Genomic DNA, 27,052 nt, shown 5'->3' with positions numbered 1-27,052 from the left:
AACAAAAGAAAACCTACAAGGAAGTAAAGAAAAGATGGACAGTTATGAATACAATGTCTTTTGTTCTTATATATATATATTTTGTTGAAATGAAAATTCTTCATTTACCTATTTTGAAGCTTTCCTAATGTTCTACTAGGAAACATGAAAAATGTTTTTTTTTCCTGTATTTTTCTATTTTGTTTTTTCTTATTTTGCATTTAAATTTGAAATTAAAAAATACATTAAAATAAGAAAACAATTTTAAGAAGCTAAATTATTAAATCTATTGTAAAAGAAAAAATATAGAAAAATTGGTTTGCCCAAGTTCTTTCTTTCTAACCTGAAATTGTGTAAACTACATTTTTCTTTCCATCAGTTTCGTACCATTGGAATAAACTAGGAATACAAAAAATGTTTCAATATGGAGAATACATTTTTTTTAAAAATCAGATATTAGACCATTAAGGGATTCAAGTCACAAAGAGAGAGCAAAAAACAATATTAAGCAATGTTGACTGCACATCTTTTTAACAATCTGGTTTCAGATAAGGGAGAAACAGATAGATATATATTTATATATCTTACAGGAAAAAAATCAATTGAAAGAAAGGAAAAGTAGTGAAAGTAAACTGGTTCTGAAAAGGCAAAGAATGAATTTAATTTATGTGTCAATTAAAGTAAAATGAAGCGATAACCAAGAAATAATAAAGAGACTTTCATACAGTATATTTTTCTCAAAAGTTGCAATCTGTTTTTAAAACATTTTAATTAAATGCTTCAGAAGAAAGATATATTAACATTCATATTTATCATACATCACCCAGATGCTTACAAGATATAGACCCATAAGGTTAATCCTTTCATCTTGACTGATTAATTCATCAATTGACTGACTAATTCATTAATACATTTTGGGGGGCCCTTAGCAAAGTCTTTAAAAAATCTAAATAGTTGCTGAACTTAATGTTGATTACATTACATACTGTGTCAGGGATGCTGGTAGGTCCTTAGAAATGGGCACATTTTATAAGGTGGGAAAAAGATGCCATAGACCTACACTGCCTCTTAAGGTTTTATACCTAGTTTAAGAAAACCTATGTACAAATATTAATTAAAAAACTAATATAGGAGATAATTATTCATATTGCATCAGATTGCTTTGCAAAAGATTTCTCTAGAACTCTTAAAAATGATGTGTTTATATGTGTATAGGTTTTTATGTTTATTATACACATATTTCTTTTAAGAAATTCTGAAAAAAGAAACAGAAAGAATCACAGAAAGACTATATTTTAATTTAAATGTTAAGGTGCTATTATAAGGAGAAAATAAATCAGGAGATAAAGTCTCTTAGTTTTGGATGGTGCAAAAATAGCATTAAATTTATAGAATTCTTATATTAATACAACTTGTCAAGTTTACAAAAATTATGTAAAACCAGGTGTGACAAGTACATAAAATAGTTGTGGATTTAAAAAAAACATTTAAAAACTTATCAGGTATTTTAAATTATCATTAGGTAAAAGAATCACCTTTATTTTATATCACAAAAAAACAGTACAACATTCAAACATACATAAGTAGAAAATTTCACATTATATTTTATACAAATATATATATTTTAACAAAGAAAAAGTATTCTACCTGACTAACCTTTGTCAAGTAGGCCATACTTGTTGGAGAAGACACTGGGTTTCCCATGGGATATCCTAAATCTCCTCTTGGAATAAAACTTCTATTGAGGACACTAGGAGAATGAAGATTCTCAATAAGAGGCATCTCCTGAATTGGACATCCAGTAAAACTGCTGGTTAAAGTTTTACTCTTTTGTTTTTGTGGTCTGGAACTCAACTCAGCCAGTCTCTCATTATTTCTGTGAACATTTCAAAGGACATAAGTAGTTAGAATTTTTGGTACTATGTTGGTACTATCATAATTGTGACTTTTCACTGAATAGTTCATTCTGAAAAAAATTAATGTAACTTATTAAAGCTTTTACATAATTGAGTTACTTCCATTAAGGCCATTTCCTAACAAGTGGTATAAAGAAATTGATTGAAGAAAAACGTTTTCAGAATGTTCTGGGAAAATTAAAAAACACAAAACAAACCACAAAAGACACTTGCAAATCTGGAATTCCTTACTAATATGATCTTTAAAGATGCCATTAAAAGCACTTATATTCTATAAATTCATACTAAAATTACTAGAGCTGTTTTAAGGGTATCAGGTAGCAGCAAAAAGACTCAGGGCTGCAGGGAGAAAAGGAGGCATTAAAAAAAAAAAAAGTCCTTACCTGCCAGCTAGGAGAGAGAGTAGAGGGAAGGAAGGGGAAATTTGGAACAAAAGGTTGTGCAAGGGTCAATGTTGAAAAAATTACCCATGCATATATTTTGTAAATAAAAAGTTTTAATAAAAAATGGGGGAAAATTAAATAGATAAAAATTTAAAAAATACAATAAAAGTCCTGAGAATCTCAAATGGAAAGCTATCCCATATAACCTACCCAACAAATCAACAAAAATATATAGCAAGGAAGATTGACCCATCCCCTTTTCTTTAACAAATGTGTATCTTTTGGCTATCTAACTCTCTAATCTAAACCCTGATATAATTACATACATATATAATTATTTCATCAATAAGCTTTAACCTGTATAGAAAATTGAAGGGTGCAAGAGGGGAGGATGGAGGGGCATGGTACAACTTGCTGTGTAGGTCATTAGGATGGCCCTGAGTCTGGTAGTTCTTGTTGTCACCATTAAAAAAAAATAGTTATAATGTTTTATATATTTTATGATCCCTGTTATATATTTCACTCAACACTTTAAATCTTTTGTTATTGTCATTTAGTGAAATGCTAATAAAGTCATTCAAATGTTCAAGATATTTAACATTATCCTGGCAGGACTAATCTGTAGCTATTGCGAAAAGAAATAATAAGGCATATAAATAAAACACATAAAAATAGTTTTCATAGGATTATAGATTAAGGACTGAAAGGGATCTTAGAAACTACCTAATCAAACATCCTGATTTTAAAGATGAGGAAACTGAGGCCCCAGGAGGGGATCTTGTCCAAAGTCATAGAGTAATAATCATCAGACACAAGATTTGAAGCCAGCTCCTTTGACTCTATAGGCAGAGTATTATCTTTCCAATGTAATCCTCTGCATTCCTTTGTACCTAGTTAATATTTTTTTTAAAAATTGGTTTGCTAATATTTATACAAGTATAATCTGTAAAACTGACCCCCATTTCACAATGAAGTCATAGATCTGTCCATTAAGGATTTGTTATATTCAATAGGTAAAACATTAAAATCAATCTATGTTTAAGTGCTTTTTTCTTAGAGTCTGTGTTTGGACTTACCTGTCTAATTTCTTTGACAATGCTTCTTTGATTTTTACTTCTTCACAGTAAGGCTTGTTATAACTTTCTAGTGCTGCCTTATAGGTTTGGTGTGAATTTTTCATTTTGGAGATTTCAGCCTCCAGTTCTTGAATACGACACTCCATTTGGTTTCTTATTGACATATTGTTATGTTCTAAGTTCTCTTGTGATGCTGCTTGTGCCTGGAAATGAAAACAGAAAGCAAAGAACAAAGTTAACCAAAAATGCCTGACTCTATCCTGAAAATTATAAAATGTAGCTATATTCTCTTAGCTTTCATTTAAATTTCAGTCACAGATTCAGAGAGTAATTCTGAATCCTCCAAAATAGATTCTTACTTTGAGAGGATTCATTATCAAGGTCAGCTGAATTAAATTGGAAGTAAAAAAAAGCTATTTGTATTGTATGTGAGTTTACTAGTTCTTATCCTTATGCTAATATATTAGATTGTAAAGACAAGTATAATTCTGAAAAAATTTTTTTACCTTCAGAATCTTCCAGAATGTTTTGTTACAATTAGAATATTTGTTGAATAATTTTTAAAAATTATTCAATTCAAATTTTCAATTTAAAAAATTGTGTCAATTATTTTAAAAACATACCACTATATATAGTTATTTTCACATATGATTTCAAAGACTATTCTCTTTTTTTATGGTGATATCAAGCTTATGAAGACCAACAGAAAAGAAGGTAGAGGGGAAAAAAATCAAACAAAATTCTGGATTTAGAATAGGGGAGGTGGAAATGCCAAACTTTAATTTGCCTTGGAATATTTTAAAAGCATAACAGTGATAAATAAAGTAACCTGTAAGAATAAGTTGACTTCTCTTAGTTTTTCTATAATCTCTTGTTTTGCTTCTTCTTTAATCTCCTGTTTAAATTGCTCTACTTGACTGTGTTCTAATTTAGTAATTTCTAATTGATGCTTAAGATAAAATATGAGTTCTTCCAATTCTTTATTATTTCTTTCCAGCAGGTCATATTTCTTTTGCAGATATTTCAAATAAAGTAACTTTTCTTGAAGATTTTTATTTATTGATTCCAATTGTTTACATTTTAAAGCTGTTGCTTCCAAATGCTGTTTAAGTTCTTCAACCTGTATAAAATATCAGTTTAGCAACTTACACAAGTAAAATAAAAATCTTCTAACTTTAATACTAATTTAAGATTATTAGGGTTAAATTATTTTAAATTCAGTTGTAATGAAATGGATTATCCTTATAATACAGCTACAAAAAGTATATCCTTAAGTTACCTCATTTAGGTAAATTTACAAATCCAAAATGAAGTTAAGATTAAAAGGAGAAACCATGAAATTACATTACTAGCTTGATAGTCTGTATAATCTATATTAGGATTTGATCACATATCTCAGTTTTTAGTACATTGAGCATACATCAAGAAAATTCATAGTAAATGGATATCAACAAATGCTTCTTAAGTTATGTGAGGCCTAAAGCAGCAATGAGGAATTTGGGAAGAAATGGGATACCTTTTCATCATTCAAATGAGAACACTGATTCTATGGTGATAGACATTACTGAGAAAGCAAATAAATTAATGCTAATTTGAATATCTCTTGGTGATGTTTGAAAATGATTGTTCTTAAAATGACATAGCTTTCCTCTGATTTCAATATAAACTGTTTTTTTCTTTTGAAATTTAGACCAATGATATCAAACTGTGCATACCCTTTGATCCAGCAGTGCTACTACTGGGCTTATACCCCAAAGAGATACTAAAGAAGGGAAAGGGACCTGTATGTGCCAAAATGTTTGTGGCAGCCCTGTTTGTAGTGGCCAGAAACTGGAAATTGAATGGATGCCCATCAATTGGAGAATGGTTGAGTAAATTGTGGTTACATGAATGTTATGAAATATTATTGTTCGGTAAGAAATGACCAGCAGGATGAATACAGAGAGGCTTGGAAAGACTTACATGAACTGATGCTGAGTGAAATGAGCAGAACCAGGATTTCATTATACACTTGACAACGATATTGTATGAGGATGTATTCTGATGGAAGTGGATTTCTTTGACAAAGAGACCTAACTGAGTTTCAATTGATAAATGACGGACAGAAGCAGCTACACCCAAAGAAAGAACACTGGGAAACGAATGGGAACTATTTGTATTTTTGTTTTTCTTCCCGGGTTATTTATACCTTCTGAATCCAATTCTCCCTGTGCAACAAGAGAACCGTTCAGTTCTGCAAACATATACTGTATCTAGAATATACTGCAACATATCTAACATATATAGGACTGCTTGCCATCTAGGGGAGGGGGTGGAAGGAGAGAGGGGAAAAATCGGAACAGAAACGAGTGCAAGGGATAATATTGTAAAAAAAATTACCCTGGCATGGATTCTGTCAATATAAAGTTATTATTAAATAAAATAAAATAAAATATTAAAAAAACAGTTTATTATGACAACCAAAAAAAAAAAAAAAGAAATTTAGACCAATGAAAAATTTCAATTTAAGTATTACTTATCTTAATAATATTAATAAAGTTTAAAATAGTTCAAATGGATAGGAATGCATGCACAACTTGAAGAAGAACTAGTCTTTCCTATTTCTTATTTTCTACAGCCAACAGTAATATTATTAAGATAAGTAATACATTTCTACTATTTTGACACACCAGACCTAACTCTAAGCATTCCTATGTTGAAATGTCTACAGATATCTTCTTATGTTAGGCTATAAAACTGTTCTCTAAATCTCTTTTGCCTGAGATATTATCTGTATAAACTCATATTTTGTTATTCTCCTTGAATGGCATCTATTGCTCTAGATTATGAGTTTATGACTTATTATGAGCTGCCCTCTTTTTATTTTCCTTTAAAGGTTTTCAACTTTTTCCTTCTCAGTGGTCTTCTCTATCTTAAAAAACAAATATATAGTCCTCTTCATTTAGAAAGTAGGCCCTGCGCCTAGCCTTCAATTTAGAATCTGCAATTGTAGGAATTTTAGGGAATGGCATAAGGCACCAAGAGCTTACAAGGCTTGCCCAAGATCACAAAGCCATTCATGTCAGAGGTAGAATTTGAATCCATGTTCTTTTGACTCTGAAGCTGGCTTTCCAACATAGTACTTTTGTTTATTTCCATGAAATCTGTATTACCTTTCTACTAGTCTCCTGAAACTGCATTCTCAATGTTCTGCCTGTACCTCAAAACCTTCTTATTCCTTGACTTTTTTGCATCATAAAAAATGTTTCTCTTCTATAATTTAGTCATTTATTATTCCTGTTAATTTACTCTTTACAATATTTTTCTTTGCATTTTTATCCCACAGCTACTAGCTTAGTCCAGATTCATAACTTTAAGCAGAGGATCATAAATTGAGGTGTGAACACCTTTGTCCAACTTTCTAATTTTGCAGATTTGGAAACTGGCATAGTGACATTAAGTGATATTAAGGTATTAAGATAAACCATAATCCAATGGTTTGATAAAAATAAACAAACAAGAAAACAACCCCTTAAAGAGTCTGTTATTTTAGTTTTACTCTTATACCAATCCTTACTACAAGATGCTAAATTAGTCTTCACAAAACACTGTTTAAATCATATTAATTTCCTACTCAAGAACTTACGATGAGATTGCTATAGTTTATCATGCCGAGGCTAAACTTTTCTTATCTACCTTTCCTTTTCTAAAATCTAACCTCAATCTATTTTTCCAACTTTTACTTAAATTTTCTTTACAACACTCCTCATACTACTGTGCTTTTGCTCATGCAATTATCCTAGACTGCATTGTTCTTATTCTGTCCTCTCACTACTGACACCTTCTCAAACCTCAAAAGCAACTCAAAGTTCTATTTTTTTGATATAGCTTTTCTTGTTATCTTGCAACAATGAGCTCTTCCTTCACTATATTCTTTTGTTATTTTTGTCTGTGGTATACATTAAGCATGCCATTCCAGTTACTTTCTAATTTTTGTACTATTACCCACTTTAGTTCTTTATTATTTCAGTATCTATGCTGCTATATTATATAGGAACATAGCAGGCACATAATAAATATATTTTTAATGCTACATTTGGGAGAGCTGACTTGATATGAGAATAAGCAACTGGAGAACACTCATTTAGAATTGTACACTATTAGAAGAAAATGAGACCCTAGTGATGAGTTACTACATCATTTTATAATGAGTTAACATTATAAAGACAGAAAACCATTTGTCAAGTTATATGGACAGCAAGGGGCTGAGCCAAGATTCAGTCTTCAACCTGTGACTATTCTCCTTTAATATTGAATAATAGTATCATAGAATTAAGATTAATTTTCAGGCTTTGGGGGTTGTTACTTCCTTTTTTAGGAGTTCAATATATGAAAAATCTTTGTTTCATGAATATAAAAAATGAACTCCATTTCATGCCTGGTAATAGTAGCTTTTGAATCATCAGCCAATGATTCTACTTTCTAGGTTTTCTATGAAGACTTAAACAGAAAAGACAAAAGAGTAACAAATGCCAAAAAAAAAGTCTCCTACAAATTAGTGCTACACATTAGGACCAGGCAGCTGGTCGGCTATTGAGATCTGCCCACATTGAGCACCTAGTATGTTTTAATTTGATTCATTGTTCTAATTAATTCCAACAAATACTCAATAAAATGTTATTTATTAGTAATATAGACATCATTTGTAAGAAGTACAAATGTGACAACTATTTGATGTCAAACATTCACCAAAATGCTTTCGAGCAAGACAACTGAACCATAATCATGATCAACATTGGACTGTTCTTTAATTCTTTGCAAAATATGAATAGTCGCTTGCAACCTCATTATAACTTTTTAATCTGACAATGTAATGCTAATAAAATTTTAATTTTATATGAAAAAAGTTCATCCCCTCTATAATATAATGATTAACACTAATAGCATCTTTAATCAATTTGAATATAGGTAGATATCAAATGACTGGGTTTTTATAAATTACGTTAAAATTTAAATTTACAATGAAAAACTCTTACCATATTCTATTGCTTAAAAAAGGAAAAGGTGTTTATAAAATGAGAAAAACTAAATCCCAGACCTTACTTATTAAAGTAGCATCCAGAACATTAGTTTGCATGTGCTCAATTTTGTCCACTTGGTGTTTTATTGTAGCTTCTAACCTGGCATTTTCAATTTCAAGCCTAAAAAAGATAAATATATTGTCAACAGTTTAATCCAACAAGTTCTTCTTAAGGTTCAGGGACTTACTTGCAAGACTTTTATCTATCAATAGAAAGATAAAAGTAAAAATGGTTTCAGTCTTCAAAGAGATTTTATCTTACTAGAATGAAAACAACATCTAGAGGCAAATAAATGTGTGATGTATATTTGAAGTAAAGATAAAGTAATTTAAGAAAGGAATTAAAAGAATTAATCCAGAAAAGTGCTTTTTTGGGTTGAGTTTTGAGATTAGGAGTTAGGGACTACAAGAAGTGGAGGTGGGAGCATTTGTAGAATAAGGAGTCAATCCATAAGAAGTCATAGAGGCTGAAGATAGGCAGTAGGTGGAATCTGGGATACAAAAATAAAGAAAACCAATACTTCCTTTTTAAGGAACTTACATTAAATTTGCTTGTATCCATTCCTATCTTCATGACATGAAACATTTAGATAAATATATTTTAATACATTCTCATTATGTACATGATCAACATGTAAAGTCAGTATTTTGGAGCTATGATTTCCTACTTGTAGGAAAATATTCTCCACCTATTCAAACCTGCAACTTGAAGTTTTCCAAAGTTGCATGTCAGCACTGAGAGATTCTGTGACTTGACCAGGATCACATACTTAGTACATGTCAGACCCAGGATTTGAATCCAGTTCTTCCTGACTCCAATGTTATTCTCCTATTGGACTTGGTTGTCTTATGATTGTTTCTGGAGATTATAAAGCCAATCACTTTTCTGTTTTACAGGAATTTTGATAATTTTTTAGATATACTTTCTTAATTTCAATCTATACCATACTACCAATTGGATATGAAAGAAAAACATTATTTTTGAAAAGGAAAAAAAAACCCTGCTAAGGCACAAATAGTCAACACTTTTTGAAGGGCATTTTTAGGGGCTCAAATCTCCTTCACTGGCCACCATTAAGATGTAAATTTTCTTTGATGGCAGAAATACTTTGTTTTTGGCATTGATATCCACATTCACATTTGATATCCACAAAATCTCAAAATAAGCCATTGTTAAGTAGACTATTCCTCTCATCTACTGAATAAAAAACTTTCAATTAAAAACAAATGATTGCATAATGCTATATTCTGATATATTATGCTTATCATTTTATTTGTTTTACAACTAGTCATAGCATTAAATTAAAGAAAAATATTTTTACTCTTACTTTTCTTTATGTTCTTCTAACTCCTTAATAAATTTCTGTGACTGTTTCTGCTGTTCCCGAGATTCTTGCAGCTATAAAAATTCCAAAATGTCTCAAGTTTTGTAACTTTAGAAATAAAACTTCAGTCTCATACTTAACTCTTAATTAATGATGCTTGTTCATAAGTATTAAATTTTACCAAATCTTTCACTAGTCCATGAAGTAGTAGCCAATTGTATAGATAAATCTATGCATTTTTATATTCCAAATGTCAACTTTCATTTTACATGGGCATATACACCATATCTTAAGTATGTAAAGATTTGATTATTTCAGTACCATAAGAAAATTCATCAATATAGATCATAGCCATCTATAACTATAAATGTTAGAGAGTTGCCTGAGGCAAATAGATTTAAGAAACTTTCCTGGGGTGTTGTAGTTAGTAAACCTCAGAACATGAATTGAACTTAATTTTCTTAATTCCAAACCAATACATTGCACACTAAAGTTGTCTCATGTAAAATGATCAAAGTTCTGCTTGGTGATTATGAAGTTGCATATTGAAAGTCTTGTACCCTTAGAACTTCAAATGTAGTATTCAAACATTTATATTTATGCAATTAACTAGGATTCATGTTATTAAATTTAATTATTTAGCACTTGTTCTTCCAACAAAAGTTGTAACTCAGGAAATTTGCATTGAATATTGTTTTCATATTGGGAAGAAAAAAATTGGAGTAAGTAACATCTGATCTAATCTCCAACCACAGTGATCTTCCTCTTTTATAAATACTTATGCTACTTACTTACATACTGTGTACTTGGTATTTTTTAATGCTAACTTTCCCTATTTTGTATTGGCTTACAAGTGAGACTGCAAATTCTTCAATGACAGAGAGCATAGCTTACACATATTCTTTTTAATGTAGTCAGAACCTCATTATAATATTAATTCATTTAAGTGACATTCATTAATTGATAGATTAAATGTTGAAAAAGGAAGAAATAATACTTTCATCTAATTCTTGCATAGTAAAAAACGTAGTTACTTGCATGACCATGAAAAAAAGAAAAATGAAAAATGGTGCCAGTTTGCCCAAATACCAATTAACTGAGCTAATTCATATTGCTAAAGATAAACTATAATTTATTGCTTCCTTGCTATATCTTGTATGGTTTAGTCCACACTTATTTCCTAAACTGCAGCCTGAAGCCAAATGCTTTTTTCAAAGTTGACATTTTAGTCAATGTGGAAAAAGAATGGAAAAGAAATGATGACAATGAGTGATGGGGGATTACTTGGGAAAGAACTTATTTTGTTCCAATACTGATTTCTGAAACCTAGAAATATTTTTCAAGCATAAAAATTTGAAAGATGTTTTCAAAAGAATGAAACTGTCACTAATAATATATACTATTTCTTAGTTAAAACCATTATACAGAATGTAACAATGTAGAAGTTCTCTTTTTCAGCATCAAGTGGTGCTTATCAAAATGGAGGAGACACTGATTATTTTCATTTATTACTAACTATATTGGCCTTTACATTTCTGAAGCAGAGAAAAAAGCATTTATTAAGTGTCCACTTTTTGTCTCTGTGCTAAGAGCTTTACAATTATTGTCTCATTTGATTCTCAAAACAACCTTGAGAGGTAGGTGCTATTGTTATTCCCATTTTACAGTTGTGGAAGCTGAAAAAGATTAAGTGACTTGTCCAGAATAACAGCAATAGCATCTGAGGCCACATTTGAACCCAGGTCTTTCTAACTCTACACCCAAAGTTCTATCCCGATTTTTACCAAGCTGCCTTTAAGCAGAGAAATCCATCACCATCAAAAACTCTTATGTTTGGTTGCTTTGGCAAAGATTTCTATTACTTTACCACTGATAATAGTTATCAGGCTGAAAATGTGTTTTGAAGGATATCAGAAATAACCATATCTATAGCTTTTGGCTGCCATGATGAACAACATACCCATAACTGCTTATAAATGTAGGAAAGCAGCCTAGCATAAAGGAATGCATTTTATAGGAAATTTATATAGGGAAAGGGTATTTAAAAGAAACACTTTTGGGAAATTTGACTGTAAAACTGTATTCTATGGCTTAACTTCTTTATTATAGTTTTAAATGATAATAAAAGTGATAAAAATAATTTTATATTGAATTCCTATTTTCCTATCAGAGGGTTATGGAAAATTAAATATTTATTAAAAAAATCAGACTAGAAAGCAACTCAAAGTCATTTAGTCCAAATATTACTTTGGAGTAAATCATATGAATGAATCCAAATGGATTTTTTATATAATTTTTAAAGTAATGGCAAAGTCAGCAAATAAACATTTAGTTAGTACTTAAGTAGCTACTTCTACTTGTTAAGAACTGTTATAGCAATTCAATGAGATAATGTATGTAAAGGATTTTCCAATAATAAAGTATGAAACAAATTATTTATTTTTATTCTTGAAAAATACCTCACTCCTTCTGTGTGAATATATAAGCATCCCAATTTCAGGGTACAAAGGGTAGATGTTATAGGCCTTATTCTGTTCATTTAAATGAAGGCACAGTGCTCAAGAATCATATAATATTGGTAAAAAAGAAATGTTAACACTGAAAACACTCTCCCTTAATCAATAACAAATTACTGATTTTTTGCATACATACTTTACTTTTGATATGGTTTACTTCTTTCTGTAGTTTTCTCTTATCTTCCAAATTATTTTGAAAATGTGATGTAGCCTCAAGTGAAGCTTCAGTCATGGGTTGTTTTTTTAAGGAATCGGCTAGTTCTTGTTGAAGCTGCTTTATGGTATCCTGATGGAAATATATTCATATTATTTCTGCTACTAATTTCATAAATCAATATTAGCTTTTATGAAATAATATACCTTCAAAAATAATTGATTTATTTTCATAAGCAAGTTAATTTCAGGAATATATTTATGCTTATCATAGATTTAGAATTTTTTTGAGGGACAATAATTCAACTACTTCATTTTGAAGATAAGGCAACTAAACCTCAAAGAGATTAAATCTTAATATAACTTAAAGTTATAAAGGTAATATAATAGGGAAAAGTATTTGAGCTTAAGTTTCTGCTCTCTTCCTGCTTGCTCAGTATTCTCATCATAAAGCATTACATTCAGTCTAATTTTCCCTTTCCACCTTTTTGAGAATTATATAACACTTCCAAATCCACATGGAGATAAAACTTTATGTGCAATTTACATGGAAGGTGGGGGAATGGTAAAGAGAAAAATATATAGCTTCTTATACCTGAGAGAAACAGTAGGGGTTTGTCCCTTGTATTTTTCAGAAAAGTTATTACTACCGTATTTCTTTATACCTGGCCTTTCAAGAATGAGGACAGCTTAAAAAAAAGATGCATTTTCTTTCCTCTTATAGTTTGCCTTGGAGAATAATCATATACATCGATATGTTTGTCAGGCTTGATAAAAGTACTTCAAGTCTTTGTTTTGATGTGTTTGGAGTGATTGTTAGCTACTAGTCATAGCTTCAACTGTCCTTGCCAAGCCTTCAAAATAGTTCCTTTTTTTTTTTCTTTGCAAGGAGAGCAATTATACTCATAGTTAAGGAATAGAAAAAAGGGGAAACCATAAAAAATATGGCAGCTCTTCCATTCATGAATACACAGTGTGATACAAGGTCACTGCTAAAAGGAAGTCATTTCATTTCATCCTGTAACCTAATAGGAATACCAACAATAACATACATTGTATGTATGTAAACTTAAGCACCTATGTATATGCACATATACAGATAAAAATACATACTTGTATGTTATATATTTATATGAACCTGTATTGATATGCTATAAAAAAAGTTCTGTGCATTTTCACTCTGCAGAAAGAAAATTACTGCATAAATAATAGCAAATGAAGTTAAAAAAGCAAAAAATATATAAAATTTTCTATATTATTAAATAAAATTAAATATCTTATAAAAATAAATTCAACTAAAGTATAATAACCTTTTAAAAGGTAATAAGCCCCCAAAAGCCAGTGTAAAATTGGGAAAAGAAAAATTGTCATAATCAATTGAATTACTACAAATAAGCTAAATTCCATCATGAAATGAATATAGTCAAACACGTGATCATAAAGACTAAGACTAAGAATAAAATTTAAAAATATTTTATGTGAAATTGTTACCCAGTATAATAATTGGCAGGTCTGCCATTGCATATAGCAAAGAAATCACAGATAATAAGAACTACTACTAGAATGTAAAAAAAATCTTCAACAAATGAAAGACAGTGATCCCAAAAATTACAATTCTGGACATTAAGCAAGAAGTGTTAGTAAAATAGTAAAAAAAATACCAAGATAAATAAAAAAATATACAGTGAGGAATTAGAAACATTTTTTTTTTAAAAATGACTTCATTAAAAAAAATTAATGTTTAATGAATAATTATTCTCTTTGAACAGAATATCTGTCCTAAATTTTGAAAGGAAAGTAGTTTCTGATTTTTGCAATTTCATTAAAAATATGAGTTAATGCTTAATATTTCTAAAATAAGCTCAAAGAATTTTGAATTAAAATTAGATTAATAAACATATTTAAATGGTTACAAAAAAAGAGTAATTAGAATCTCACAGTGTCTCAATTGAGAGTTCTAATTTGAATTGTTATATTGCTCCAGGATTTTTTCAGGACTTAGTTTAAGTTTTACCATTTTAAATGATTTATTGCATTGCAGCATTAAAATGAACTATCAAGCATATTAGAATTATAAACTTATTTATTTACAAATGATTAATTCTAAATTTATTAACCAATACTCCTGCTTTTAAAATTTCATGGACTTAAACTTTAATTTAATTTAAAATTCATGCCAGGATTTTTACAATGAAAGTTAATATCATCTACCTGTTGAACATTCAAATTTCTAATTTATCTTGATCAAAATAACTTTGAAAATCATTTCAAAAAGTTAGATGCTTAATCAAATATTATTTAAAGACATACCTCCCTTTCTGCTTTCTCATTTTCATATTTGCACATTTGTTCTCTTAAGTGGTTACATTCATTGATTAACTCTTGATTTCTTTCTTCTACCACAACAACATGTTTTTCATTGTCAGCATGAAGTTGATTGAAGAAATCCCTAAATTGTACCTGGACAGTCTTTAACACATCTTCTTCAATCACATCTTTGTTTTGAGCATCTTCAAGCTGTTTTCGAAGCAACATATTTTCACTCTGGATTTCAACTAATCTTTCTTGAATGGATTCTTGTTGGACAATACATCTCTCCAGCTTTTCACTATCCATTTGATTTCTATGCCTAAGTTCTGTTGTTTTATATTGGGCTTGTTTTAATTCTCTCTGTACACTTTCTAAAATTGCTATCTTTTCTCTGAGGGAATCACGTAGTTGACATGACTCATTTTCTAATCTATTAACTTTACTTTCTGCTTTAGAAAGTTCCTGAGAAAGGACACCACAGTTATCATTTAATTTGGCCTGTACATGAAGCCATTCATCGCGTTCTCGCTGGAAGTTATGTTCAAGGTCTAGTTTCGATGTTTGACTTCGTTCATTGTCAAGAATAGCAGAACTTAGACGCATTTGGTATGATTCAATTTCTCTCTCTAGTTTGTCTCTATTTTGTTTTTCATCCTCCAACCCAGAGTTCAACATTGCATTCTCAGTAGTCAGAACATTTACTTGTCCATTGTACTGCAATATTGTTTCTCTTAATGAGGCTTCTTTCAGTTTTAATTCCTTTCGAAGCTCATCATTGTTTTTTTTAAAAATTTCATTTTCTTCAACATATCGATTTTCTTTTTCCAGATTCTTAATTTTTAATGTTTCCAGTTCAAGTTTGAGCCTCACAACTTCATCCTGTAGGGCTTGATTTTCAAGCAATAGATGTTTTTCTTTTTCATGGCTATCAGGAACCTAGACACAATAAATAGAAAAAAAAAATTTGCTCCTCAAAATAAAATTATGCATTCTGATTTTTCTTTAGTAATTACAAACAAGGTCCCCAGAATTATAATGTATTCACATTTCTATCAGATTCGATTTTTCCAAAGAACGAGCCTTAAAAGTGCCACATCAATCAGAAGAGATGAACTTAAGTCTCCAAAATGAAATTCACTCTTTAAAAACAGATGGTTATCTCAGTTTATGATTATAGAGCAAATATTACAAATCATGTATTTTTTAGGCACCCAAATCTGTCTGTCCTCCAGCATTTTATATTATTTGTTTTTCTATATCCATTCTCTCTCACACTGACTTTTCATAATGTTATGATAAAAATAATAATAAGTATTATATTTTATAGGACTTTTAAAGTTTGATTGCTTTTGATATTACAGATGAGGATATCTGGTAGGAGAATTAAACAACCTGCTCATTGTCACACAACTAGCAAATTTAAGAAGCAGTATTTGAAACCAGGTCTCTTCAAGACTCCAATTCTAATTTTTGCAATAACTAATTTCCTATTAGGTGCTGAAGATATGCAACTGTCCTACGTGTAGAGTCATTGTCCTGGCACAATTATTTTCACTGCAGAGCAATGAGTGGTAATTGTCTTCAAATTTCTTAGTATACATCTTTAAAACAAGCTGTTCTCTCATAAATCTGTAGTAGCATCATAAGATACTTATGATCATAAGTATTATCATAAGAATAGCTGATTTGAAACTTTCAGAGGTTACCTAGTCTAAACCTCTCATGTTTGAGAAAAGTGAAATTCAGAGTGCAATCAGTAAATGAAAACCTAACCCTAACCATCATATTTTAAAGGAATAATGAAAGAATCATTGAGACTAAAGTAGAAAATGTTGATGTTGCTCTCCCATCATAGTAAAACTGTTCAGAAGCATTTGGCCGCTTTGAGAATGGGTGGAAACTGCTGTATCTTAGAGGCTCCATTCTATGAGATCCCTTTTATAAATCCAGGAGGAAGGTAGAATAGGTGACAGCTGGGTTAAAAGCACTCCAATCTGCAGGAACCAAATGATTACTAAATGCCCAGCACCTTGATACTTCAGACTACTGTTAAATGAAAAATTCTAAATTTGGCATTTAATGAACTTGTGTTTTTATCATGTTGAGCAATGATGAATGTGAATGAATGAATCCTTGTAATGTACACAACTTTATTTGAGAAATCTAAATGAAATTTATTCTTTTGCAAATGCTTTCATCCCTTCTCTTTTATAAAACATGGGAAAGACAACAGTGTGAAAGAGACTAAAATTTTATCATATGTGTATGACATAATAAAGGGAAAACAGATGAAATCACTTAATTAAAGAAGAAAAGTGGTTTGTGTTTTAGTTGTTCTAGGTCTCTCCTACCTGGCTGCATTCCTTTTTCTACTTAGGGAATAGAGAAACTGATGAGCTGCCCCCTTCCTATGGCCAGAAAGGGCAGGGGCACTACTGAGAACCAGGAATATTTTCAGTAGGGGTATGAATGGATCTTTGGAGGAATCATTTAATTGATAATTAAATTGATAAATAAAAACAGAAGCAACAAAGCAAACTCAACAACCTGTGCTGATTTTGGTCACCATATGTGTCACTGCTTGTTTGTTACAGACTGATTTCCATTAACATCATGGACAGATGACAAATATGACCAAACATGAAGATGAAAAATTCTAACTTTTAAAATATGCAGGTAGATTTGAAAATGACCAAAGTGAATACCTCAGAACTCTGAATCATTTTGGAAGTAGCTGCTTCTATTTCTTTCTGTTTCCAAAGATGATTATTCAAAATCTCATATTGCAAAGCTCTGGCACTCTGCTCCTGAGAAAGTTGTCTTTGAACATCATTTCGCTCTTCCTCAACCTGGAAACAACAATTCCATAACATTTTTAATCATATTTTTCTTTAGAACCATAAAATTAATAATTTTAAGTTGAATATAGAATATGAAAAATAATGGAAAGCTGAAAAAAATTTAAATAGACTATTGAAAATAAAACAACAAGAAGAAATTTCAGAATTCTAAAGTGATTTCAATAATTATTTAGTTCAATCCATATCCCCTATTATGTACTTGACCCTTAGTAGACTTAGTCTCAGCTTGAAATCTTTGCAGGTAGAAGAACACCATATTTCAAAGCAATTAATTCTCTTTATGGATGGTTCTATTTGTTAGCAAATCTTCCTGACAATAACCCTAAAAATGTATATGTTTGCAATTACTATCCATTGCTCTTAGTTCTGTCTCTTAGGCTGAAATAGAAGAAGTTTCTAGTTTTCTTTCCCCCAGGATAAACACTTATTAATTTCTTTAATAGATCCTCATATGTCATGGATACAAGGCACTTCCTCATCCTCTTTGTAATCTTGCTTCTAGTGAACATAATTCTGTGGTAGCCACAAATAAAATAGTACAGATAATGTCAGATTGGTTCAGAGTACAGATATATTTTCACCTCCTTACTTCTGGAAGCTATGCTTCTCTTAATGTAATCCAAAATTAAATTAACTTTTTGGTTGCCAAATAATAGCATTGATTCAAATTAAGTTTAGAATTCATTAAAACTCCTACATCTTTTTAGATATATTTTCCCCAACTTATGTTGTCCCTATTCATCTTCATAACTCTCCTAATTACCCACTTCCACATATTCTCAATATCCATAATCCTCTTAATCCTATTAGTCTCTTCAGCTTGTGAAGCAGGGGTAGGCTTTGCATTGCTAGTTAAAATCTCAGCCACCCATATTTGTGATTTCTTTGTAACTAAGTATAAAACCTTACATTCATTCTAACCCAATTTCATCTTCTTAATAGGTTCAGTCCAGGGCTCTGACCTATGCAGACTTTGCCATTCTTATTTTAAGAATGGCTTAGATAATTTTAATTGTGTAAATAAATGCTAAATATGCTAGAGAATGATAAACTGTTTTGAAAGACTGAAAAATGTGTGTTACATATGTGTGGAATATAAGGAACAGAGAAAAGGGAATGAACTTGCAATTTCATTGACCTAGAGATCTTTCAGGTAAGGAAACTCTCTCTACCAATGTAGTTTGATACCTCCACTGGAAATTATAATTATAAGAGAATTGCTTAGAGGAGTAGTGTCAATAGATTCCCCTCCATCGCTGAATTTTGTGGACAGCATTTGGGAAATTTGACACCTCTGGGTGGGGTGAGTGAAATGGCTTATCCAAGTCACACTGTCAAGATAGATCAGTGCCAATTCTTCCCTGTCAGTTTTCTCATCTATTATATCATACTAATTCTCTACTGGAAGACAAATTTTAATATTTAAGTATTAGCTCCATCTTACCTTTACTATTTAGGTTGTAACTTTACATTAAAAATGCTAAAAAAAAAAAAAGGCAATTTAAAAATCTTTCTTTTATTTATGAATGCACCAAACTTACTTTTAGTACACACAAATACTACAAATCCTTTTTTTAGGATTAAAAAGACTACAATAATGACCACCCTATTTCCAGGAAACCTAAACACACACACTTAAAAAAAAAAAAAAAGATGGAAATTGTGACTTTTAAATTCCAATTTACCTGTCTAAAATTATTTCTTACGCTTGTCAGTTCTCGATCCAAAGTTCTAAGCTTGAATTCCAGTTGCTGTTTTAGATGTACTTCTTTATTATATTGTTGTTCTGTTCTTCTTAATTGCTCCTTAGTTTTTTCAAATAGCATTTCTATACTTGATTGCTTTTCTTTCTCTTGTTTTAGTGTAAACCTAGATTAAAATCACAGGTCAGTAGAATTTAAGTATATTTACCAAAACCTCTAAAAAAAAAAAAAAGATTAACAATTAATTTGGGAGAAAATGGATTCTTGTAGGTAACTCAACATCAGGAAACCCTTTTTATTGATGCAGATTGGTCCTTGTAAGCCTTAAGATGAACACTGGGAACATTGAAGAGTTATGGAACTTGGTCAGCCTCATACAATCAGGTTATATCAAAAATGAGACAACACATTTCTCACTCCAGGCTATTCCAGGGCATTAAACTTTTCTCAAAAATATATCATACAGTTTTTGGAGCGCTTTGACTTTTTGTTGTCAATGGATAGAAATTCTATAAATTGAATACATATATTATTTACTTCCTGCCTTGCCCTTCTTGACTTCTGGGCTTTAAATTGTTTACTGAACTGCATTAGAAAGGAGTTAGAGGAAGTGACTTTTTCAAAGTTCCCAAATTTTGATACATGACTGGTAAAACGCTTGGAGGGGGGATGTTGATAAAATTCCTGACTAAAATTAGGAGTGGCAATGATATTGGAATTGACATTTCCTTCATACATTTTCCCATTACTATCGATTATTCAGAAATGACTTTTTACTTCATTTTTGAAAAAAAAATTTCAAGCAATTGTGTTAATTTTGAAAATTCACTAAAATGGATACAATTTTAAAATATTCAAGAGGGAATGTTGGAGTGAACTGTGTGAGGGAGAAACTGAAAATTTGATTATTTTTACTTTTTAAAATAGCTTCCAATATTTCAAATCCAACAGTAGTTTAAGAGTCTGCCTACAGTCTGCTTTTTACCATTTTACCAAACCCTTCCTTAGGGTTTGAAGATAGCATTTCTGATGTAGACTTTATATTAAATAGTAGTGCCTGAAACACCAAGTAGTCAGCAATTCTATCTAAATAATTCATAGTCAAGAAGACAATTCTCTAGCATGGCAATCAACTTGTAGTGATTTACAGGAAAAAACTAAGGAGACTAACAGTTTCATTACAGACTTATTTTCTTCTTATTATGTTCAGTACTTCATAATCCTCCAGGTTTGAAGTACTGAGGCAATGTTTTAGATTCAACAATGGTTCTGAGGTACTCCTTCACATCTCTCAGACTAGCTAAGATGAAAGGAAAAGATAATGATAAATATTGGTGAGGATATAGGGAAACTGGAATACTAAAGCATTTTTAGTGGATTTGTGAAATGATCCAATCATACTGGAGAGCAATTTGGAACTAAGCCCAAAGGACTACCAAATTGTGCATATCCTTTGATCCGGCAGTATTTCTATTATGTCTATCCCAAAGAAATCATAAGAGAGAAAAAAGGACCTATATGTGCAAAAAATGTTTTTAGCAGCCCTTTTTATAATAGCAAGGAATTGGAAATTGAGTGGATGCCCATCAGTTGGCAAATGGCTGAATAAGTTATGGTAAATGAATGTAATAGAATGGTATTGTTGTACAAGAAATGATGAGCAAGCTCATTTCAGAAAGGCCTGGGGAGGCTTACGTGAACTGATGTTAATGATCAGAACCAAGAGAACATTGTACACATCAACAACAAGAGTATGTGATGATCAACTATGATGGACTTGACTCTTCTTCAACAATGAGTTGATTCGAAGAAATTTCTATAGACTTGTGGTGGAAAGTACCCAGAGAGAGTGAACTATAGAGACTGAATGTGGATCAAAGCATAGTATTTTCAGCTTTTTAGTTATTGTTATTTTCCTTTCTAAGGTTATTTTCCTTTTTGATTTGTTTTTTTTACGCAGCATGATGAATATGGAAGTATGTTTAAAAGAACTGCACACCTAACCTAAATTAAGGGTTGTAGAGAGGGAGAAAAAATTGGAACATGAGGTTTTGCAAGGATGAATGGTGAAAACTATCTTTATCTGTATTTGGGAAAATAAAATCTATTTTAAAAAGACATAAAAAATTAAATTTAATTTTAAAAATCAGTGATGAATGAGAAATAATTAAAATTAAGAAAACTGTTAACTTTAAATAATGTTGGATTAGAATCATTCAGAATCATTCTGTTATAGTAAATATAAAAGACAGGTTATATAGAGGCAGAGAAATCATCCCCAAATACACTCTTAGGAATGTAAAGAGATTCTAAATGCTGTTTATAAGTCATATATATATACATATATATAAATCACTCTATATTAATCACTATTAGTTACAAACATTTATTAAGTGCTTCCTATGTGCCAAGTTATTTTGTTAAGCACTGAAGATATAAACAAAGGCAAAAATACCAATTTCTGCTCTTTAGGTGCTTACTTTCTAAATGGGGGAAACAACAATAGATGCATGCCAAGTTACAGACAGAATATCTTGGAAGTAGTATCTGAAAAGAAGACATTAGTAGCTAAGGGGACTGAAAATTGATGAGCAGGTTAATTTCAGAGAAACTTAGACTTACATGAACCAATGAAAAATTAAGGGAGCAGAACGCGAAAAACATTGTCCACGATGACAGAAACATTGTATGATAATCATCTATCAATAACTTAGCACTTCTCAGCAATACAATTATCTAAGACAATTCCAAAGTACTCATGGTGAAAAATGCTATTCACATGCGGAGAAAGAACTAATGCAGTCTGAATCAAGTAGTAGTATTTGATTTTCTCTTTAATTTTTTTTCATTTTTTTTCTTTTGGTTTCTTTTCTCACAATATGACTGATGCAAAAGGTAATGACGTTTTACATGCTTGCACATATGTAACCCATATCAAATTGCTTAGTCTTTTAGGGAAGAAGGAGGGGAAGGAAGAAGAGAAAAAATTTGGAATTCAAATAAAAAAAAAATTCTAAATAGTCTTTACATAGAATTGGGAAAATACTACTAAAAAAAGAAAAATTAGTAAATAGGCTAGTATAACTGGATCACAAAATTAAGGGAGAGGAATAAAGTATGAGAAAACTGGATAAGGCAAAAAAGAACTACATTAAAAGAGCTTTTGGATGTCAAAAAGAGAAGTTTCTATTTGATCTTGAAGGTAATAGGGGATCACTACAGCTTATTGAGGAAGAGGATTAAATATATTCTTAGGAAAATCACTTTGTCAGTTAGTGAAGAATGGATTGGTGTATGGAAAGACTTGAGTCACACAAAGCAAGAAGAAATCTACTTTAATTATATAAGCAAGAAGTAATGAATTAAAGCGGTGGAAACAAAGAGATGGAACAAAGGTAGAAAATTTGTCATCAGATTGAATATGAGGAATATAAGATGTTATTAAATTCCAGACCTGGGTCAATAAGAGGAAGATGAAGTCATTAATAGTAATGAGTACATTCAGAAGAGGAAAGGACTTAGGGAGAAAGATAATTGATAAGTTCAAGACACATATGGGAGATCCAGTTTGAGAATTCCATAAAAACATTAGTAATGTATGGATGTAGTGAGAGAAAAAGACAGAGACACAGAGATACACAAAGACAGAGAGAGCTAGACAGAGAGACAGAGAGATAGAGACAGACAGAGACACAGAGACAGAGAGAGAGACACAGAGATAGAGGGGATGAGGGGAGAGGACTAGGACCTGGAAATCATTTCTTCATGGGGATGTTAAATGACCTCATGAGGGGCAGATGAACTCACCAAGAGAAATACTACAGCTTACAAGATTCTAACATCCATAACAACTGAGACCAAGTCATTTATCTCTCAACTCCCCTAGAGTTTCATGAAGTATTTTGCATATAATTGGACAATAAAAAATTTGTTGAATAATTTGAATAAGCAGGTGTTTACTGTATATTAGAAATAGAAATTACCTTTCTAAACTTATTATATTGTATGCCCTTTCTTGTATTCTGCAGTCTTCTACACAGGCTAACATAGAACTTCATTTCCTACCTTTTGGCCTGGTGTCCTCTATGCCTGGAATGTACTCCTATTCTCCTAACCTCCCCATGTCTTAGAATTTCTTGTTTCTTTTAAAACTCTGCTTAAGAATTTCCTACTAGATAAAGGCTTCCTGACTCTTTCCTCCAGCAGCAGCTAGAGTACTTTCCTCTGAAAACCACACCCCTGCTCCCTGCTCTAATTTCTGTGACTTTATTGAATTTACCTTTGCATTTATATATTATAGTCTCATATTGTATGAATTTCCTGATAGCATCTGATTTTTGTCTTTGTAGCTTCAGTGCTAGGGGTCCTCAAACTTTTTAAATAGGGGGCCAGTTCACTGTCCCTCAGACTGTTGGAGGGCCGGAGTATAGTAAAAACAAAAACTTTGTTTTATGGGCCTTTAAATAAAGAAACTTCATAGCCCTGGGTGAGGGGGATAATGGTCCTCAGCTGCCTCATCTGGCTCAAGGGCAGTAGTTTGAGAACCCCAGGGCCCTAGAACATTACTTACCACACAGAAGACACTACTCTGTCTTTCAAAAAATAAAATCAGGTAGTAATAAAGGGCACTCATTGGAAATTATTTCAAAGAAGAGAATGCATCACACCCCATAGAATAAGTAAGATTAAATAGAGCTGACGGCAATATTATTTTAAAGATGTATCATTTTTGGCTTCCTAACTTCAAATACCCTGTCACAATGCTTTAATGTAATAGGAATACATTCAAGTCTTTATTTAAAATTAGGAGTTCCATACCGGACTCTATAGAGTTCTCTATCCCATTCTACTTTTTGATGCTCAAACTGGGATTTCATTTTTCTTGTTTCTGATAATTTTTCCTGCAGTCCAATAATCTTTTTTTCTAAAGTCTTAACTTTTCTTTCAAGTTCTGAACATTGAGCTTTTTTAAGTTCTATTGATCGTTCATATGTAAGAACTGCATCCTGAATTTTCAGAAGGTGAACAGAATCTGTAAAGAGAAAAACACAATAAAAATATTAGGATTTTAAAATCTGCAGGACATTAGCAGTATATTTAGAATTCAGATTCTTTGACACAGATAAAATAGTATCCATATATCCTAAAGGATATGCCAAAAATATTTTGTCAATAGATTTAAACAGAATTTGAAAATAACCTTTTTCTTATGGACACTCTAGACAATTGAAGAGTCTTTAAGTTACACATTACTTTATTTAAAAAATTATTTGAAACCTTAGAATTATTCACAATATTAGAAAAATATATGTGAAAAGTAAACATTCTGATTTATACTGCAAGTGGGATGTATAAAATTAATGACATAGATTCTATATTTAATAACTATATATTATAAATATAGTGAATCATTTTACATGTCTTAAATGTTTTATCCCAAATAGTTACATATAAACACTGCTTGTTCTTTAGAGACATAATATAAATCAGAATACAACATTCATACAGTAGCATCCTTTCTCATTTATTCATTGTCCAGACTTCTAGAAACTTTAACCAAAATATAGCTGAGATATCATAAAGGGAAAAAAAAAATCTTCTGAGCTTTAAGAAAAATAGCTGCCACAAAACCCAAGCTCTTTATTCTGCAAAAAGATACATAGCTAAATTTAGACCTAGTCCAGAATTAAAATTGTGTGTTATATCAAGACTTGGTTATCTGGTTTCCTTTGCCAATTTTCAATTCTTCATACATTTCAGTGTTTAGCAGAATTGAAGCAGCAAGGACATGGGGAGAACAGGGCCTGTTAGAGGTAGACACACTGAATTGAAATGGGTAATGAAGTTGACAGTAAGGGAAATCATAAGATCAAAGATCCAAAGTAAAAGAAGAAAAACAGTCAAAAGTTAAAGGACTTCTTGAGATTTGGACAGTTAGTTGGTATATAAGGCAAAATTTGAAACTAGGTATTGAGACATCATGTCCAATACATTATCCTATATGCCATGTTGACAAAAGAATTACAAAAACTACACAGGAAATTTGTGAGATTGGTGACATTTTTGACCACTCAGTGAAAGATTTTAATATTTTGGACATATTTTTCATGAAAAAGATCATATGCAATTAGTCATGTCAATCTCTTCAATGCTTTTCTATTATTAACCAGGTAAAAATCACACACTTTATTCTAGTATTCAATATAGATAACTCACATTAAGTAATGATATAGCACATATAGGAATACAAAATACCTTCTCCACAACAATCCTATGAAATAAGGTGTTTTATAGAAAACAAAGCGCCAAATTTAAATGATTTGTCCAAACATAGTCCACACAGTTACAATGTTCTAATAACCTACTTTTCTATATTTACTTCTTATTGCTATATACTATCCGTTTTTTCACTGTCATCTTCCTGCTTCTTTGCTCACAATTCTCACGTTTGAAATGTTCAATCCATTCCCCTTATAATTTCATGATCTATTGAATTCATACCCATCCCTTAAAACTCAACTCAAATACTACCTTCACAGGTATCTTTTAAAAATTCTTGATAGCTAATGGTCTTTCCTACTTCATACCTCACATAGATATAATACTCTTAAAATATATGTATTTTTTAATAATATAATTATCTGTGTAGGCTTTCTCTTCCTAGCAGATTACACATTCAATGAGGACAAAGGCTGTGTCTTATCTAAAATTAGTGTATTTGGCACATGGAAGGCACTTAATATAATTCTTTAAAAATTGAATCAAATACGTAATCTTTGAAAACTTCTGTGGTTGAAAAATTCATCACCATGAATCCAACATGCTCCTTTTCAGCTTGGCAAAGTCTGCCACAGATTAAATTCTAAGAACCCCAAATCACCTCTATTCTGCTGTCAATGGAGTCATTGGAGAAGGACTTTGGTAGTATCTTCTTGGATATACACACCCATCTTTAGATTCTGTTTAATAGCGGTATTCTGTTACAAAATTTAAAAATTCTTACCTTTGCAATCAACATTAAGATGTTCGATTAATAACATAACATTCTTATAATTTGAAGGAGACAAATCATAATCCTCTGTAACTGTGTCAGATGACTGAGTGAGATCATCAAGATCATCTGTATCCATCTGTACTTTGTCCTAAAAATACATAAAAGTACTTTAAAATAATATAAATTTAAAACTAAGAATATTGGCTAACATTGATGTAATGCTTTAAGGATTTTAAGTATACTTTACATATAATTTTCCCATGGCATCCTCACAATAATTTTGTGAGATCAATACTATGGATCAAACTTTCTTTATGGGAACAGTAATGAAGATCAAATGAGATTTCAGTTATATAAAATGGTCAGAACCTGTGATTTAATCACTGTAGTAACTCCAAATGAAGAAACTCCTTCTATAAGTGCAGATCAGCCCTGCTTCTCAGGATTGCCCGATAATGTCAATGGACTTGCCCAGGCTAACAGAGATAGTATGTGTCAGAAACAGAACTTGAATCTAGATCTAATTGAATGAATTTGATTCTTTATTTACTATCCTCTGCTGTATCTTGAGTTATTACTGTGAAAATATAATTATTAGGCAGACATGTAAATGTATGAATGAGCCAAGAGATCCTGCTATGTAATTTAACTTCCTGGAGCCTAACCTTTCCCCATTCATAAGATAATAGATTTTGACTTGATGATTGCCAAAGACTCTTCCAAAAATGAAATTCAATGATTAAATGAATTTGCTACTTCTATAGTATCTAAAGCTAG

The 27,052-nt window shown here is 31.0% G+C and overlaps 1 protein-coding gene across 1 annotated transcript in view; it reads right to left on the bottom strand.

Moving 5' to 3' along the window:
* The window catches only part of LOC127537992 (ankyrin repeat domain-containing protein 26-like), a 92,581-nt gene that overhangs the window by 9,900 nt on the left and 55,629 nt on the right, over positions 1-27,052 (bottom strand). Inside the window, exons 20-30 of the mRNA XM_051961439.1 lie at positions 26,285-26,423; positions 24,100-24,313; positions 19,264-19,447; positions 17,423-17,566; positions 14,718-15,653; positions 12,391-12,540; positions 9,742-9,812; positions 8,432-8,534; positions 4,184-4,474; positions 3,355-3,557; positions 1,636-1,855 (exon numbers count right to left, since the gene is read on the bottom strand). Of these exons, the coding sequence (XP_051817399.1) occupies positions 1,636-1,855; positions 3,355-3,557; positions 4,184-4,474; positions 8,432-8,534; positions 9,742-9,812; positions 12,391-12,540; positions 14,718-15,653; positions 17,423-17,566; positions 19,264-19,447; positions 24,100-24,313; positions 26,285-26,423 (2,655 nt within the window). The remainder of the gene's footprint in view (positions 1-1,635; positions 1,856-3,354; positions 3,558-4,183; positions 4,475-8,431; positions 8,535-9,741; positions 9,813-12,390; positions 12,541-14,717; positions 15,654-17,422; positions 17,567-19,263; positions 19,448-24,099; positions 24,314-26,284; positions 26,424-27,052) is intronic.

Source organism: Antechinus flavipes, chromosome 5, assembly GCF_016432865.1.
Source record: "Antechinus flavipes isolate AdamAnt ecotype Samford, QLD, Australia chromosome 5, AdamAnt_v2, whole genome shotgun sequence".
Lineage (NCBI taxonomy): Eukaryota > Metazoa > Chordata > Mammalia > Dasyuromorphia > Dasyuridae > Antechinus > Antechinus flavipes.
This window is presented reverse-complemented; position numbering and strand designations above follow the sequence as displayed.